The 14,686-nt window shown below is 40.1% G+C and overlaps 1 protein-coding gene across 2 annotated transcripts in view; it reads right to left on the bottom strand.

Annotated features, from left to right (window-relative positions):
* Positions 1 to 13,665, bottom strand: part of LOC110490236 (aldo-keto reductase family 1 member B1) — a 40,699-nt gene extending 27,034 nt beyond the window's left edge. The window contains exons 1-10 of one of the 2 annotated variants that reach the window (XM_021563504.3): positions 13,386 to 13,665; positions 9,022 to 9,189; positions 8,676 to 8,792; positions 8,311 to 8,388; positions 7,969 to 8,091; positions 7,160 to 7,266; positions 6,805 to 6,886; positions 5,928 to 6,011; positions 5,747 to 5,829; positions 4,568 to 5,497 (exon numbers count right to left, since the gene is read on the bottom strand). In XM_021563504.3, coding sequence (XP_021419179.3) covers positions 5,455 to 5,497; positions 5,747 to 5,829; positions 5,928 to 6,011; positions 6,805 to 6,886; positions 7,160 to 7,266; positions 7,969 to 8,091; positions 8,311 to 8,388; positions 8,676 to 8,792; positions 9,022 to 9,189; positions 13,386 to 13,451 — 951 coding nt within the window. In that variant the 5' untranslated portion in view covers positions 13,452 to 13,665 and the 3' untranslated portion in view covers positions 4,568 to 5,454. Of the gene's footprint in view, positions 1 to 4,567; positions 5,498 to 5,746; positions 5,830 to 5,927; positions 6,012 to 6,804; positions 6,887 to 7,159; positions 7,267 to 7,968; positions 8,092 to 8,310; positions 8,389 to 8,675; positions 8,793 to 9,021; positions 9,190 to 13,385 lie in introns of those variants that run through there. The other variant, XM_090200323.1, reaches the window with a different exon arrangement.
* Positions 13,666 to 14,686: the final 1,021 nt, after the last annotated feature.

Below are 14,686 nucleotides of genomic sequence, written 5' to 3'. Positions count from 1 at the left end.
GCCGCCTCTCCTTCCAGTTCTCTGCTGCCAATGACTGGAACGAACTACAAAAATCTCTGAAACTGGAAACACTTATCTCCCTCACTAGCTTTAAGCACCAACTGTCAGAGCAGCTCACAGATTACTGCACCTGTACATATCCCACCTATAATTTAGCCCAAACAACTACCTCTTTCCCTACTGTATTTAATTTATTTATTTATTTAGCTCCTTTGCACCCCATTATTTTTATTTCTACTTTGCACATTCTTCCATTGCAAATCTACCATTCCAGTGTTTTACTTGCTATGTTGTATTTACTTTGCCACCATGGCCTTTTTTTTGCCTTTACCTCCCTTATCTCACCTCATTTGCTCACATTGTATATATACCTATTTTTCTACTGTATTATTGACTGTGTTTGTTTTACTCCATGTGTAACTCTGTGTTGTTGTATGTGCTTTGCTTTATCTTGGCCAGGTGGCAATTGTAAATGAGAACTTGTTCTCAACTTGCCTACCTGGTTAAATAAAGGTGAAATAAAAAAATAAAACACACACACACACTTGAAGTCGGAAGGTTGCATACATTTAGGTTGGAGTCATTAAAATTAATTTATCCAACCACTAACAAACAATATTTTTGGCAAGTTGGTTATGACATCTACTTTGTGCATGACAAGAGTAATTTTTCCAACAATTGTTTACAGACAGATTATTTCACAGTATCACAATTCCAGTGGGTCAGAGGTTTACATACACTAAGTTGACTGTGTATTTACTTCGCCACCATGGCCTTTTGTGCCTTTACCTCCCTTATCTCACCTCATTTGCTCACATCGTATATAGACTTGTTTCTACTGTATTATTGACTGTATGTTTGTTTTACTCCATGTGTAACTCTGTGTTGTTGTACCTGTCGAACTGCTTTGCTTTATCTTGGCCAGGTCGCAATTGTAAATGAGAACTTGTTCTAAACCTGCCTACCTGGTTAAATAAAGGTGAAATAAAATAAATACAAATAAAATAGTGACAAACTGTAGCAAGTTTTGTTCCTGTATTTTATGCCTTATCCAGAAATATTGAATTACACCGAAAATGAAAGAAATCGTCTGAGGATGGTGCTGGACCATCTGACAGAAAAAGGAAAGGGGACACTTAAAAAGAAAAAGTTAAAATCCAGGCATGTCACATGATTTCACCAAACTCAGGGCCCTAGCTATAGGGAATTACAAAGGGCAGAACAAACCTTGTTCTCAACCATGGCTACTCCTGTCATGATTTATGAAATTCTCAATCTTCAACGAAAGTCCATTCAAGTTGAGGTTAACACAGCTTCAAAGAACCTTACAGTACAATGATATATGCTGATAGATTTATGTACAATTATTTGCCTGTGTCTCAAAGAGCAGTGTTCTAAGTGTGGAAGTGCCGTTGGCTCTGATAAGAATCTTACCTCTGATGTACGGGATTGTAGGTTCGATCCCAAGCTCAGCTCCTGAATGTAGTTGCGTTGACTCTCCGGGATAGTTGGAAGGCTGTCAGAACTCATGGTGGTAAATACCTGGGCTCCCGCCTGTGAAAAGAGAAAAATTGAGAAAAACACCTGGAAAAAGTGGGCACTTCGTTTAAATGAAGACGTGCCTATATTTAAAATTAGTCCATTTGGAAAGTATTCAGACCCCTTCACTTTTCCCACATTTTGTTAAGTTATGGCCTTATTCTAAAATGTATTAAATCGTTTTTTCCCCTCACCAATCTACACATAATACCCCATAATGACAAAGCAAAACTGGTTTGTAATTTTATTTTGCAAATAAATAAATAAAAATAACTGAAATATCACATTTACATAAGTATTCAGATCCTTTACTCAGTACTTTGTTGAAGCAGTTTTGGCAGCAATTACAGCCTCGACTCTTCTTGAGTATGACACTACAAGCTTGGCACACCTGTATTTGAGGAGTTTCTCTTATTCTTCTATGCAGATCCTCTCAAGCTCTGTCAGGTTGGATGGGGAGCGTTGCTGCACAGCTATTTTCAGGTCTCTCTACAGATGGTTGTGGCAGGTTCAAGTCCGGGCTCTGGCTGGACCACAAGGACATTCAGAGGCTTGTCCCGAAAACACTCCTGAGTTGTCTGGGCTGTGTACTTAGGGTCCTGTTGAAATGTTAACCATCACCCCATATTGAGAGTTGTACACAAACGGACAAGAGATTTGTTTTGAACCTACACGCAAGGCAGGGATTTAACCTGGGAGCCACTGAGACCTTCACACTTTTACCGGTTCATATGTTTGACATTGACAGTTGTTGAATTGTACTTAAAAAGAGAAAATGTCAGATTTGAACCAACAATCTTTTGGTTTCAAGCCACTGGTTCCAAGCCACTGGTTCCTTCACACTTCTACATGGTTATTTTGTCGCCTTCAAACATATGTTTGGCTTCGAGTTGAGTGACGAAGACATGAAAGTTTCAACAGGAACTAGAGAGGATTCACTATGGAATGGTGAGTCCAGAGTGTCTAGATGGTGACTTCAACCCCACTATCCTCTTTACCTGTTCTTCCCTGACGTACCCTCCTCCTCCTCACTGCAGGGGCAACAAGCACAAAGACTTCCCTCTGCATGCGGAGTACTGAAACCTCAGAGTGGAACTGGAGCTAAAGACAGAACGGACACTGACCTGACACCCACATTCCTATACTGTAGTGCCCGTCTTCCTGTCTGTGAAAAACACTGGGGACATACAGCGAGAAATCCAGTAGTTGTATATAGATTCAACCAATACTTTGACATTGTTCTTGAGATACAGAAAAGTTCAGGAGGCAAACAGAACGTCCACTGATAATGTCAGTGTGTAATGTAATACAGTTGAAGTCGGAAGTTTACATACACCTTAGCCAAATACATTTCAACTCAGTTAACAATGTCTGACATTTAATCCTAGTAAAAATTCCCTGTCTTGGGTCAGTTAGGATCACCACTTTATTTTAAGAATGTGCAATGTCAGAATAATAGTAGAGAGAATGATTTATTTCAGCTTTTATTTATTTAATTTTTTCCCCCCAGTGGGTCAGAAGTTTACATAAACTCAATTAGTATTTGGTAGCATTGCATTTCCTAAGGGATTGAGGTCAGGGCTTTGTGATGGCCACTCCAATACCTTGAATTTGTTGTCCTTAAGCCATTTTGCCACAACTTTGGAAGTCTGCTTGGGGTCATTGTCCATTTGGAAGACCAATTTGCGACCAAGCTTTAACTTCCTGACTGATGTCTTGAGATGTTGCTTCAATATATCCACATCATTTTCCATCCTCATTATGCCATCTATTTTGTGAAGTGCACCAGTCCCTCCTGCAGCAAAGCACCCCCACAACATGATGCTACCACCCCCGTGCTTCACGGTTGGGATGGTGTTCTTCGGCTTGTAAGCCTCCCCCTTTTTCCTCCAAACATAACAATGGTCATTATGGCCTAACCATTCTATTTTTGTTTCATCAGACCAGAGGACATTTGTCCAAAAAGTACAATCTTTGTCCCCATGTACAGTTGCAAACCGTAGTCTGGCTTTTTTATGGCGGTTTTGGAGCAGTGGCTTCTTCCTTACTGAGAGGCCTTTCAGGTTATGTCGATATAGGACTCGTTTTACTGTGGATATAGATACTTTTGTACCCGTTTCCTCCAGCATCTTCACAAGGTCCTTTGCTGTTGTTCTGGGATTGATTTGCACTTTTCGCACCAAAGGGCGTTCATCTTTAGGAGACAGAATGCGTCTCCTTCCTGAACGGTATGACGGCTGCGTGGTCCCATTGTGTTTATACATGCATACTAATGATTGTACAGATGAACGTGGTACCTTCAGGCATTTGGAAATTGCTTCCAAAGATGAACCACACTTGTGGTCTACCATTTTTCTTTGAGGTCTTGGCTGATTTCTTTTGATTTTCCCATGATGTCAAGCAAAGAGGCATATGATGTCAATTAGCCTATCAGAAGCTTCTAAAGCCATGACATTTTCTGGAATTTTCCAAGCTGTTAATTAAAGGCACAGTCAACTTCTGACCCACTGGAATTGTGATACATTGAATTATCAGGGAAATAATCTGTCTTAACAATTGACTTGTGTCATGCACAAAGTAGATGTCCTAACCGACTTGCCAAAACTAGTTTGTTACCAAGACATTTGTGGAGTGGTTGAAAAACGAGTTTCAATGACTCCAACCTGAGTGTATGTAAACTTCCGACTTTACTGTAAGTGACAAATAGTGTTGCCTTTACTTGTTCAGAGTTTAAACACATTTATTATAAATATTGCACAGTTGTAAGTGTACTTACATGTTGGAAAGTGCCTTTCAAATCATGGTGTCCCTGTGCGCCTTGTTCTAATATGAAATTCTATTCATCAGTCCTTAGACAGCGCTCTTTAGAGATATATCTCAAACAATATGTTAACATTGACAATTTACACAGTAAAATGTGATTCATTCCAGAATTGATTGATGTTCTGCACTAAGATGTCATGTATTTCTATATATTTAAACTGCCAACCAAGATATATGAATATTTTCTTATCAACTGCACAATGACTGGAGCAAAGAAAGCTTTATTGGTAAAAAAAAAAAAAATGTATTTAAACTTTCACAAAAGGGAACTGTGAATTTCACAACAGTCTCAACCCACATCATGAGTCAGTCAATGAGTAGAAGTGCTTTATCCTGTTAGGCAAGTAGTGTGGATGACTATTTCTAGGGAAAACGGCTCCTATGAGTAGGAATTTGATGGAAGGGAGTGTTCAACAAAATATCTTAATGCATATAGGTCAATGTACTATTTGGATAAGCTATGTCTATACTATGTCTATATGCCAATTTTCTACTCGTTGGCTGTTTTTATCCCTGAAACAAAAACAGATGGATTTAAATGAAAAATCTCACAGTTGATATGTAATACACATACACAATGTCCATGTACCATTGTGATATTTCTGTAACTTACTTCAGTAAGACCAGGTATGACATAGCTCCTATGGTTGAACTATGCATTCCTATGGTTAACATCAATTCTATAAAGTCATATGGGTATTATATGGCCTGTAAATGTGGATGAAAAAGTTTGTGAGAGACCATTGGAGACTCAAATCGAAAGAGACAAACAAACTAGGTCATGTGAGAAGCCACAAACACCCGTTAGCAGATCCTAGGCTCCAGATTTCCTACCAAACCCTCAAGCTTTTTTTCAATCCTACCATTACCATTGTGCATTATGCTAGGTTAGCATGCTATAACATAGGTCAGAGTGTATATGTCATGAGAAATACAATACTGAAACACACAGACACTAAATCAGTCAATCGCTAGAAACTAGCTCAAGGATGGCTATTTATGCATATTGTCTTAAAGGGATAAATAATAATGAATCTAAACAGAGAGAGGACAGACATCTCAACCAAGTCATAGCACCAGATGTAACTTTCCTTAAAATTCAGCATTGAAGGGGTAGTCCTTGTGCTTCATGCTCCTGGATGAAAAGGAAAAAAAACACCATTCAGAGAGACAGTACAGTTTTTCACATGTTCAGAAATCAAATAAACATGAAGTATATTTGCATGCAAAGAAAAGTAACAGCATAACACACATAGCTGTCATCATCACATTAAAATGATGATTTGACTTCATAATACTTATTTGAACAGTTTGAGCCTCTGCAGAGAGAGTGTATACTGTAAAATACAGTACATTGGTCAAAATAAACCACGTGGGGCCTCACCCTGTCATTGGGCAGACTCTCCAGTTCCTGTTGAAGCCCAGAATGGTCTTCATTTCCTCGTCGCTCAACACAAAGTCAAACACCTGCGTGGTTCAAAAAGACAATTACCCCACAGCCACACACGTGAACTAAATCAGATGACACACCTCTTCAAATAATGGAGAATTATGGGAAATAATACCTGGAAATTCTCCTGGATACGTGTGGGGGTGATAGACTTGGGAATCACAATCGTGTTCCGTTGGATATGGAAGCGGATCAGGACCTGAAGTGAGGATGACGGAGAGAAGAAAGCGGACATGTAAATGGGATCCCAGGTTAAAGAAAACATCAGTATGGTTTGGGTTGGCTCGATAGTGTGAAAAGGGTATTAGAGTAGGGGCTAGTGGTTAGAGCATTGGGACAGTAACCGAACGATTGTTAGATCGAATCCCTGAGCTGATAAGGTACAAAATATTTTGTTCTGCCCCTGAACAAGACAGTTTAAAATAATAATAATAATTTGTTTTTACTTCTTTATTTCTCCGTTATTTTACCAGGTAAGTTGACCGAGAACACGTTCTCATTTACAGAAACAACCTGGGGAATAGTTACAGGGGGGAGGAGGGGGATGAATGAGCCAATTGTAAACTGGGGATTATTAGGTGACCGTGATGGTTTGATGGCCAGATTGGGAATTCAGCCAGGACACCGGGGTTAACACCCCTACGATAAGTGCCATGGGATCTTTAATGACCTCAGGGAGTCAGGACACCCGTTTAACGTCCCATCTGAAAGACAGCACCCTACACAGGGCAGTGTCCTGGGGCATTGGAATATTTTTTAGACCAGAGGAAAGAGTGCCTCCTACTGGCCCTCCAACACCACTTGCAGCAGCATCTGGTCTCCCATCAAGGGACTGACCAGGACCAACGCTGCTTAGCTTCAGAAGCAAGCCAGCAGTGGTATGCAGGGTGGTATGCTGCTGACCCACTGTTCCTAGGCCATCATTGTAAATTAGAACTTGTTCTTAACTGACTTGCCTAGTTAAATAAAACATTTTAAAAAGAGTATTGTACCTGGGCAGAGGTCTTCTTGTGCTTCTCAGCGATGGCCTTGATGTTGGGATCCTCCAGCAGAGAAGGGTCCTCTGGTTTGGCCCTGTTATTGACACTGTGTTACAATCTTTTCACAGGGACAACTGTAAATGGCTGTGTATGTTCAGAATTCATGTACAAGGTGAATGTACACCGACTATACCAAGCATTAGGAACACCTTCCTAACATTGAGCTGAAATATTAGATTTAACAAGTGACATCAATAAGGGATCATAGCTTTCACCTGGTCAGGCTGTCATGGAAATATACTCAGTATACTCATATATATCTCATGTATATCTCTCAGGTATTATTAGTTGAAGTATACGGCCTCACCATGGTCTGTCTGGGGAACCCAGGGGGCTGTAGGCTGTCACGGAGATGCCCTTAGAGTGACAGTAGTTGATCAACTTCTCCTGGTTCAGATAGGGGTGGCATTCAATCTGGCAGTAGAAAGAATTAATGAGGTTATTCAACTTCACCTACAGTTCTTATTACAACACATGGGATGTACTGTATTATAAGAGAATTTGTGGTGGTATTTTACCTTGATAAAGATACAGAATTATATGGTGGATTACAAATAAAAAACATTTATTTGAATTAAGACCCTTTGTGTATTACGGTCAAATAAGCCCAATAGAGTTTTGCTGTTTATTCGGGAAGCTGTTCAGTGTGGTGACAATAGAAAGCACAAGGGGGTCTGTCCACTCAAATAACCAGATAGATATGTACCCGTTAATCAGGATGTCTATTGGGATAGATGTGCCTGGAAAACAGCAGGAATAGAAGGTCACCAAAGCATCGCTGCCTTGCCTCAGGGAAAGAGGCTGACTATAAAAGGCACTAAACAGGCCTTTATCTGACCGAGCGGTCACTGTGAATAAGACAACGGGGCAGGGATATTGACAATGAGGCCTCTGTCCTTTGAGGGAGGGTTTAAAACGAGCGTTGGGTGATCAGTGTCCTGAAAAGTCTAATTTAGAAGAAGGTTGAGGGATACAAGATACAATTAACGTCACATAAGAATATAGGATCAGCATTGTGTGCTTCACAATCTATTATGCTGACCCCAGGCATGCAAGCTTTTTGAGTGACTATCGCCATCAGTAAACACTCATTCAGTAATGAAGGAAAGTCAGTACCTGGTTGTTGGCAGGTTTATACTTGAGGCCTGGCTTGTTCAGGATGGATTCAATCTGGTCTTTGTTAAAGTTGGAGACACCGATAGCCTTGACCAGTCCAGCATCCACCAGCTCCTCCATAGCCTAGTATACAGGACAACATGGCATCCCCATTGTGTGATATAATATTACAATAAACTCAACGGAAAACAAAATTGAGCATTTCTTATTGGACCAGGTAGTCCCTGTTTCAGTCCGTTTGATGTCTAATGAATATAACCCAGTTGAAGTGATGTTCAATTGAAGAGAACTGTACAGTGTCCTATAGTGTCTTCGAGGACGCGTCCTCTCGCACTGACTCACCTCCCATGTCTCCAGGAATTTGGAGCCATCGTCGATATTATTTCCATTGCTGTCCGTAGGGAAGAGGTCCTCTCCCGGCTGCGCAACAACGATAGTAATTATAAAAGTCATTAGACACTCCTCTTACAGCACCATACACCTGGGGAATTCAAATCTGGACCTTGAAGCCAGTTCTACTGCTGATTTTCATTCTTCCGCTCTTATCGGGGACTGATTAAGACCTGGACATTAACAGGTAGAACAGAAAACAGCAGTACTCCACACCTGCAGGATTTGATTTGAACACCCCTGCCATGAAACAATGGCGCCTACTGGAGCAAAAAAAAGCTATAAGTGAGATAGTGTTAAAATGATATTAGTCTCACCTGGAATCCCATGGGCCAGTGTATCAGATAAAGATCCAGGTAGTCCAGTTTCAGATCACTGAGAGTCTTCTGACAGCCTTCTTTCACCATAGACTTCCCATGGAATGTGCACCACAGCTGCAAAGAGAACAAGCTTGACTTGCGTAACTACCACCCAATTTCCTCAATTCAATCTAAACCACAAATTCACTAGCCAAGATTTGATCATCTCAATCATATAGCCTTGATATCAAGTTCGTCATTTTAAATAGCATATTAAGAGTGTGGTTCAACTTCTCACTGCAATGCCAGTGGTACAAATTTGAGACCAGATAACTGTACTGCAGACAGTGACATTGTATCTCACCTTGCTGACCACGAACAGTTCCTCTCTCTTCACCACCCCCTCCTTGACCATGGCATGAACGCCCTCTCCCACCTCGGTCTCGTTCTGGTAGATGAAGGCCCCATCGATGTGCCTATAGCCTGCAGCTATGGCCGCCTTCACCGCATCAGTTACTTTACCTGGAGGGGACTGGTACAGAGGAGGGAGCAGGAAACTGAATGATTCATTCTTTCAAATGATTCAACTACAACATTATCAAGATCTTCAGTAGCCAAATCGGCAGTTGAAGGCATGCTTAGGACGCTGAAGGTGCGTTACGGATACGGCGGGGCGTTACTTCGCTCCTCGCGCTCTAGCGACTCCTCGACTTTGGTCGTCAGTTTAACAGTATTTCCTCTGACACATTGGTGCGGCTGGCTTCCGGGTTAAGCGGGAGGGTGTTAAGAAGCGCGGTTTGGTGGGTCGTGTTTCGGAGGATGCATGACTTGACCTTCGCCTCCTGAGCTCATTGGGGAGTTGCAGAGGTGAGACATGATTGAAATGGTGAGAAAAAGGGGGGTAAAGCACAAAAAAATTAAAAAGAGGCACAGAATAAGTTAGAAGAAAAACAAAAAGAACTGGAGAAACGTACTCAAGAACGATCAAGTGTAATATAAACTGAGTATACCAAACATTAAGAACATCTTCCTAATAGAGTTGCACCTCAGGACAGCCTCAATTCGTTGGGGATTGACTCTGTAATGTGTCGAAAGCGTTCCACAGGGATGCTGGCCCATGTTGACTCGAATGTTTCCCACAGCTGTGTCAAGTTGCCTGAATGTCCTTTGAATGGTGGACCATTCTTGATAGACACGGGAAACTGTTGAGAAACCCAGCAGCATTGCAGTTCTTGACACAAGCCGGTGTGCCTGGCACTGACTACCATGCCCCATTCAAAAGGCACTTAAATATTTTGTCTTGGCCATTCCCCCTCTGAATGGCAGACATACACAAGACATGTTTCAAGGCTTAAAAATCCTTCTTTAACCTGTCTCCTCCCCTGCATCTGCACTGATTGAAGTGGATTTAACAAGTGACATCAAGAAGGGATGATAGCTCTCACCTGGTCAGAGCAGGTGTTCTTAATGTTTTGAACACTCAGTGTATTACAAAAAAAGAAAACTGGATGGAAAAAACGCAGCAAATTATTTTAGAATTTTCAACATAAAAAACATTAGCTGGCACACACCCAGAAAAAAGTAGTTTGTGTGGAGGTGCTGACTAAAGGCAAATAAACTATTAACTATCAAAATAAATAGAGTCTCAGACTCCATATATAAACTCCCAGTAATTTATTGGGTATTTACCAACGTTTCGGCATCACGGTGCCTTCTTCAGGGCAATGTCATGAGTACTTGAACCAGGTTATGGAGACAAACAGTGCAATTAGTGCAACTAATGACAATAGTGAGGGGTGTGTCATAATGATGACGTTTATTAGAATTAATTAGTGAAACTGTTAAAAATGTATATATTTTTATGGCATATTAAATTAGGCTATTGTTATCATATAGAAACATAATTGAATATTGTACATAATATTTGCATCAACATACATTATTATTATATTATAATTCAATTTCACATATTTAGTTGTTTCGTATTTCATTTTATATTTGTTACATATAATCTTTTGGTTCAACCTTAATGCATAATGAGCATCATCAACAGGGGGAACATATTAGGTTTATGCTAATAAGCTGTAAAATATATAATACTTGTTCATAAAATAAACGATTGTTTATAAGAAAGGCCTGAGATCAAAGTCAATATTCAGACCACTAGGGGTCAATGTTTTTAGATAGGATATCCAGTAAGCCCCCCATTGTAATAGTAGGATCTCAATGTCACCTCCGGGCTGACAAATCATAAGAGGGTGGTTTACAGAGATACAGTAGGTGGAATGGGCTGAGAGCAGCTGAGGGGTGGGTTCAAAATACCATGATCTATAAATGTTGTGACTGAAAATACTATATACAGTGCATTCAGAAAGTATTCAGACCCCTTGACTTTTTCCACATTTTGTTATGTTACAGCCTTACTCTAAAGTTGATTAAATACAAATGTCTACACACAATACCTCATAATGACAAAGCTAAAACAGGTTTTTTATACATTTTTGCAAATGTATAAAAAAAAACTAAAACAGAAATACCTTATTTACATAAGTATTCAGACCATTTGCTATGAGACTCGAAATTGAGCTCAGGTGTATCCTGTTTCCATTGGCCATCCTTGAGATGTTTCTTCAACTTGATTGGAGTCCACCTGTGGTAAATTTAATTGATTGGACATGATTTGGAAAGGCACACATATGTCTATATAAGGTCACACTGTTGACAGTGCATGTCAGAGCAAAAACCAAGCCATGAGGTTGAAGGAATTGTCCATAGAGCTCAGAGACAGGATTTTGTCAAGGCACAGATCTGGGGGAAAGGTACCAAAACATTTATGCACCATTGAAGGTCACCAAGAGCACAGCGGCCTTCATCATTCTTAAATGGAAGAAGTTTGGATCCACCAAGACTCTTCCTAGAGCTCGCTGCCCAGCCAAACTGAGCAATCGGGAGAAAATGACCTTGGTCACGGAGGTGACCAAGAACCCGATGGTCACTCTGACGGAGCTCTTGAGTTCCTCTGTGGAGATGGGAGAACCTTCCAGAAGAACAACCATCTCTGCAGCACTCCACCAATCAGGCCTTTATGGTAGAGTGGCCAGATGGAAGCCACTCCTCAGTAAAAGGCTTGTGGCAGTCTGCTTGGAGTTTGCCAAAAGGAAACAAGATGAGAAACAAGATTCTCTGGTCTAATGAAAACCTGAATGCTAAGCGTCACATCTGGAGAGAACCTGGCACCATCCTTACAGTGAAGCATGAGGGTGGCAGCATCATGCTGTGGGAATATTATTCAGTGGCAGGGATTGAGAGTTGTCAGGATTGAGGGAAAGATGAACAGAGCAAAGTACAGGGAGATCCTTGATGAAAATCTTCTCCAGAGCACTCAGGACCTCAGACTAGGGCAAAGGTTCACCTTCCAACAGAACAACGACCTGAAGCACACAGCCAAGACAACGCAGGAGTGGCTTCGGGACAAGTCTCTGAATATTCTTGAGTGGCCCAGCCTGAGCCCGGACTTAAACCCAATCAAACATCTCGGGAGAGAACTGAAAATAGCTGTGCAGCGATGCTCCCCATCCAACCTGACAGAGCTTGAGAGGATCTGCAGAGAAGAGTCCGAAACTCCCCAAATACAGGTGTGCCGAGCTTATAGCGTCATACCCGAGAAGACTCAAGGCTGTAATTGCTGCCAAAGGTGGTTCAACAAAGTACGGAGTAAAGGGTCTGAATACTTATATAAATGTGATATTTCATTTTTGAAATATAAATGAGCAAAAATGTCTAAACTGTTTTTGCTTTGTCATTATGTGGTATTGTGTGTAGATTATTAAGGGGGGAAAAAAACGTATCAATTTTAGAATAAGGTTGTAATGTAACAAAATGTGGAAAAAGCCAAGGGGTGGGTGGGTATATATATGTATGTGTAATATCTCTATCGGATGTGTTTAAGTACTATGTATCCAGATGTAATGTGCCAAATAGCAAAATATAGTTATGTAACTACTGTGTAAAAAAAGTTAATGTACGTAAATTGTACAAAAAAAGCAGTAAAAACAAAATGTTGTCCTCCAAAGAGGGACTGGAGGATGGTCCAATAAAATACTGCATTTATTTATATATATATATATATATATATATATATATATATATAATGCAGTAACCTGCAAATGTCCCTTGTGGATTCAAATGTATACAGACTTGATCACAAGATATTGCACAAAGGGGATTTGTGACTTTTAATGATACAGCTATGAGGAAATGGGTGCAGCCTTTCAACGACAAATCACAAGACCAAGGCTAAACAAAGCTTTATTGTAACAGAAACTATGGGGTCTATTGCCTGTTCCTAAAAACGTACGAGTTCACATATCTTGACTAGCTAATATTGACAATACAGTGCAGGCTATATAAAAAAAAAATCTAAAATCGAACAAATCTCAGTGCTCATTTTATGGAATTGCAGCTGGCTCCTGGTTATTTTATTGTCGAGGGCTTTCTAAATAGAGAAAAGTAACGTTAATTGACAATATATTACAGTTCCATGACGGAAGAGAGAAAGCTACGTATTCATATGTCATAAATGCATACCATTCTGTAATTTCCAAAGTTGCTAACTAGCTCAAAGACCAAAGAACTCAAAAAGTTGGACCTAGCTAGCTAACTAGCAGTATAGCTAGCTTTCTTGGCAAAATACAAGTAAAGGGGATCATTTCTAAATTTAGAACAAACCTTCCACGTCCCGAGACCAAGAATCGGCATGTCTGCACCGGTGTTCAATTTCACGGATGTTGCCATCGTCCTCTTTGTTGCAAAATATACCTTTAGATACTTTGTTGCAATTGCAGACGGTTTTCTAGTCCAACCTCAAGTGCAGCGCAAAGTGCAGAGACTACGAATGGTACAGCAGCCAGCCCATATTGGTGATCGATTGCTTACGCCTGGAATTCTATATAGCTGAACATCCTGGACAACAGCGCCACCCGGTGCCACCCTCACTCTCTTTATTAATGATTTTTACAATGGCACAGATGAGTCGCTTCATATAAACCTGCAGATGGATTTTAAATGTTTCCAGCATACGAATACGTTCTTTGCAAAACAGAATCCCGAACCAAAATAGTTTAATAACATTTTCACAAATGGAATAATCATTGCTGCCCCCCCCCCCCTCCTCCTCATTCACCTTGAATTCAACATTTGCATCTTATCAATTTGTTTCTGAAACTTAATCAAAAACGTTTACTTCACCTCAAGCATTATGTGTAACAAGCACTAGAGGGAGACATTACCACAACGTTCAGCTGGCAATCAAACGCTAAAAGGGGCAATTGCAAATGTTACGATTTTTTAAAACTTAAAAATACATATACCCATCGAATTCTTGAATAACATAACTTAAATGCCTCGTGAGCTTAGTTAAATTGTCTTACCGCATCAGAACCCAAAATATAAGCTTGTTTTTACATTGTTTGTAAACACTATATTGCCCCAAATATGGTTAAAACTATCACTTTGATTTTATGGATGCTCAGTCCTTGCATTCATAGAGCTATGTCTATGAATTTGAGAGTGGTCAAATTTCTCCAGCCCCAGCCCCAAATGCACTCCAAGGAAAAACTGAAATTATGCATTTAGTGATACACGCATGAAGTCAAAAGGTTAAATTCTAATATGGTATTGATACTAAGATTTTTATATTTGTGTGAAATGTGAGGAAGAGATGTGGTCAAGCAAGAAAAACAACCATTGCATTGCCATCAATATTCCTATTTTAAAAAATAAGAAAAAGACTAAGATAAAGTCTAAAGCGTGTGATTAGGGGGTCAAATATAGACTAGTCTTTAGTACACTCAACACAAATATAAACGCAACATCTAAAGTGTTGGCCCCGTGTTTCATGACCTGAAATAAAATATCTCTAATGTTTACACAAATTTAGTTTTGTCCTTTTGTCCTTGTTAGTGAGAATTTATCCTTTGCAAAGATATTCCATCCGTCTGACAGGTGTGGCATATCAAGAAGCTGATTAA

The sequence above is a fragment of the Oncorhynchus mykiss genome, chromosome 15, assembly GCF_057628025.1.
Source record: "Oncorhynchus mykiss isolate SJ-2025 chromosome 15, ASM5762802v1, whole genome shotgun sequence".
Lineage (NCBI taxonomy): Eukaryota > Metazoa > Chordata > Actinopteri > Salmoniformes > Salmonidae > Oncorhynchus > Oncorhynchus mykiss.
The sequence above is the reverse complement of the archived record's forward strand: the minus strand, read 5'-3'. Positions and strand labels throughout refer to the sequence as shown.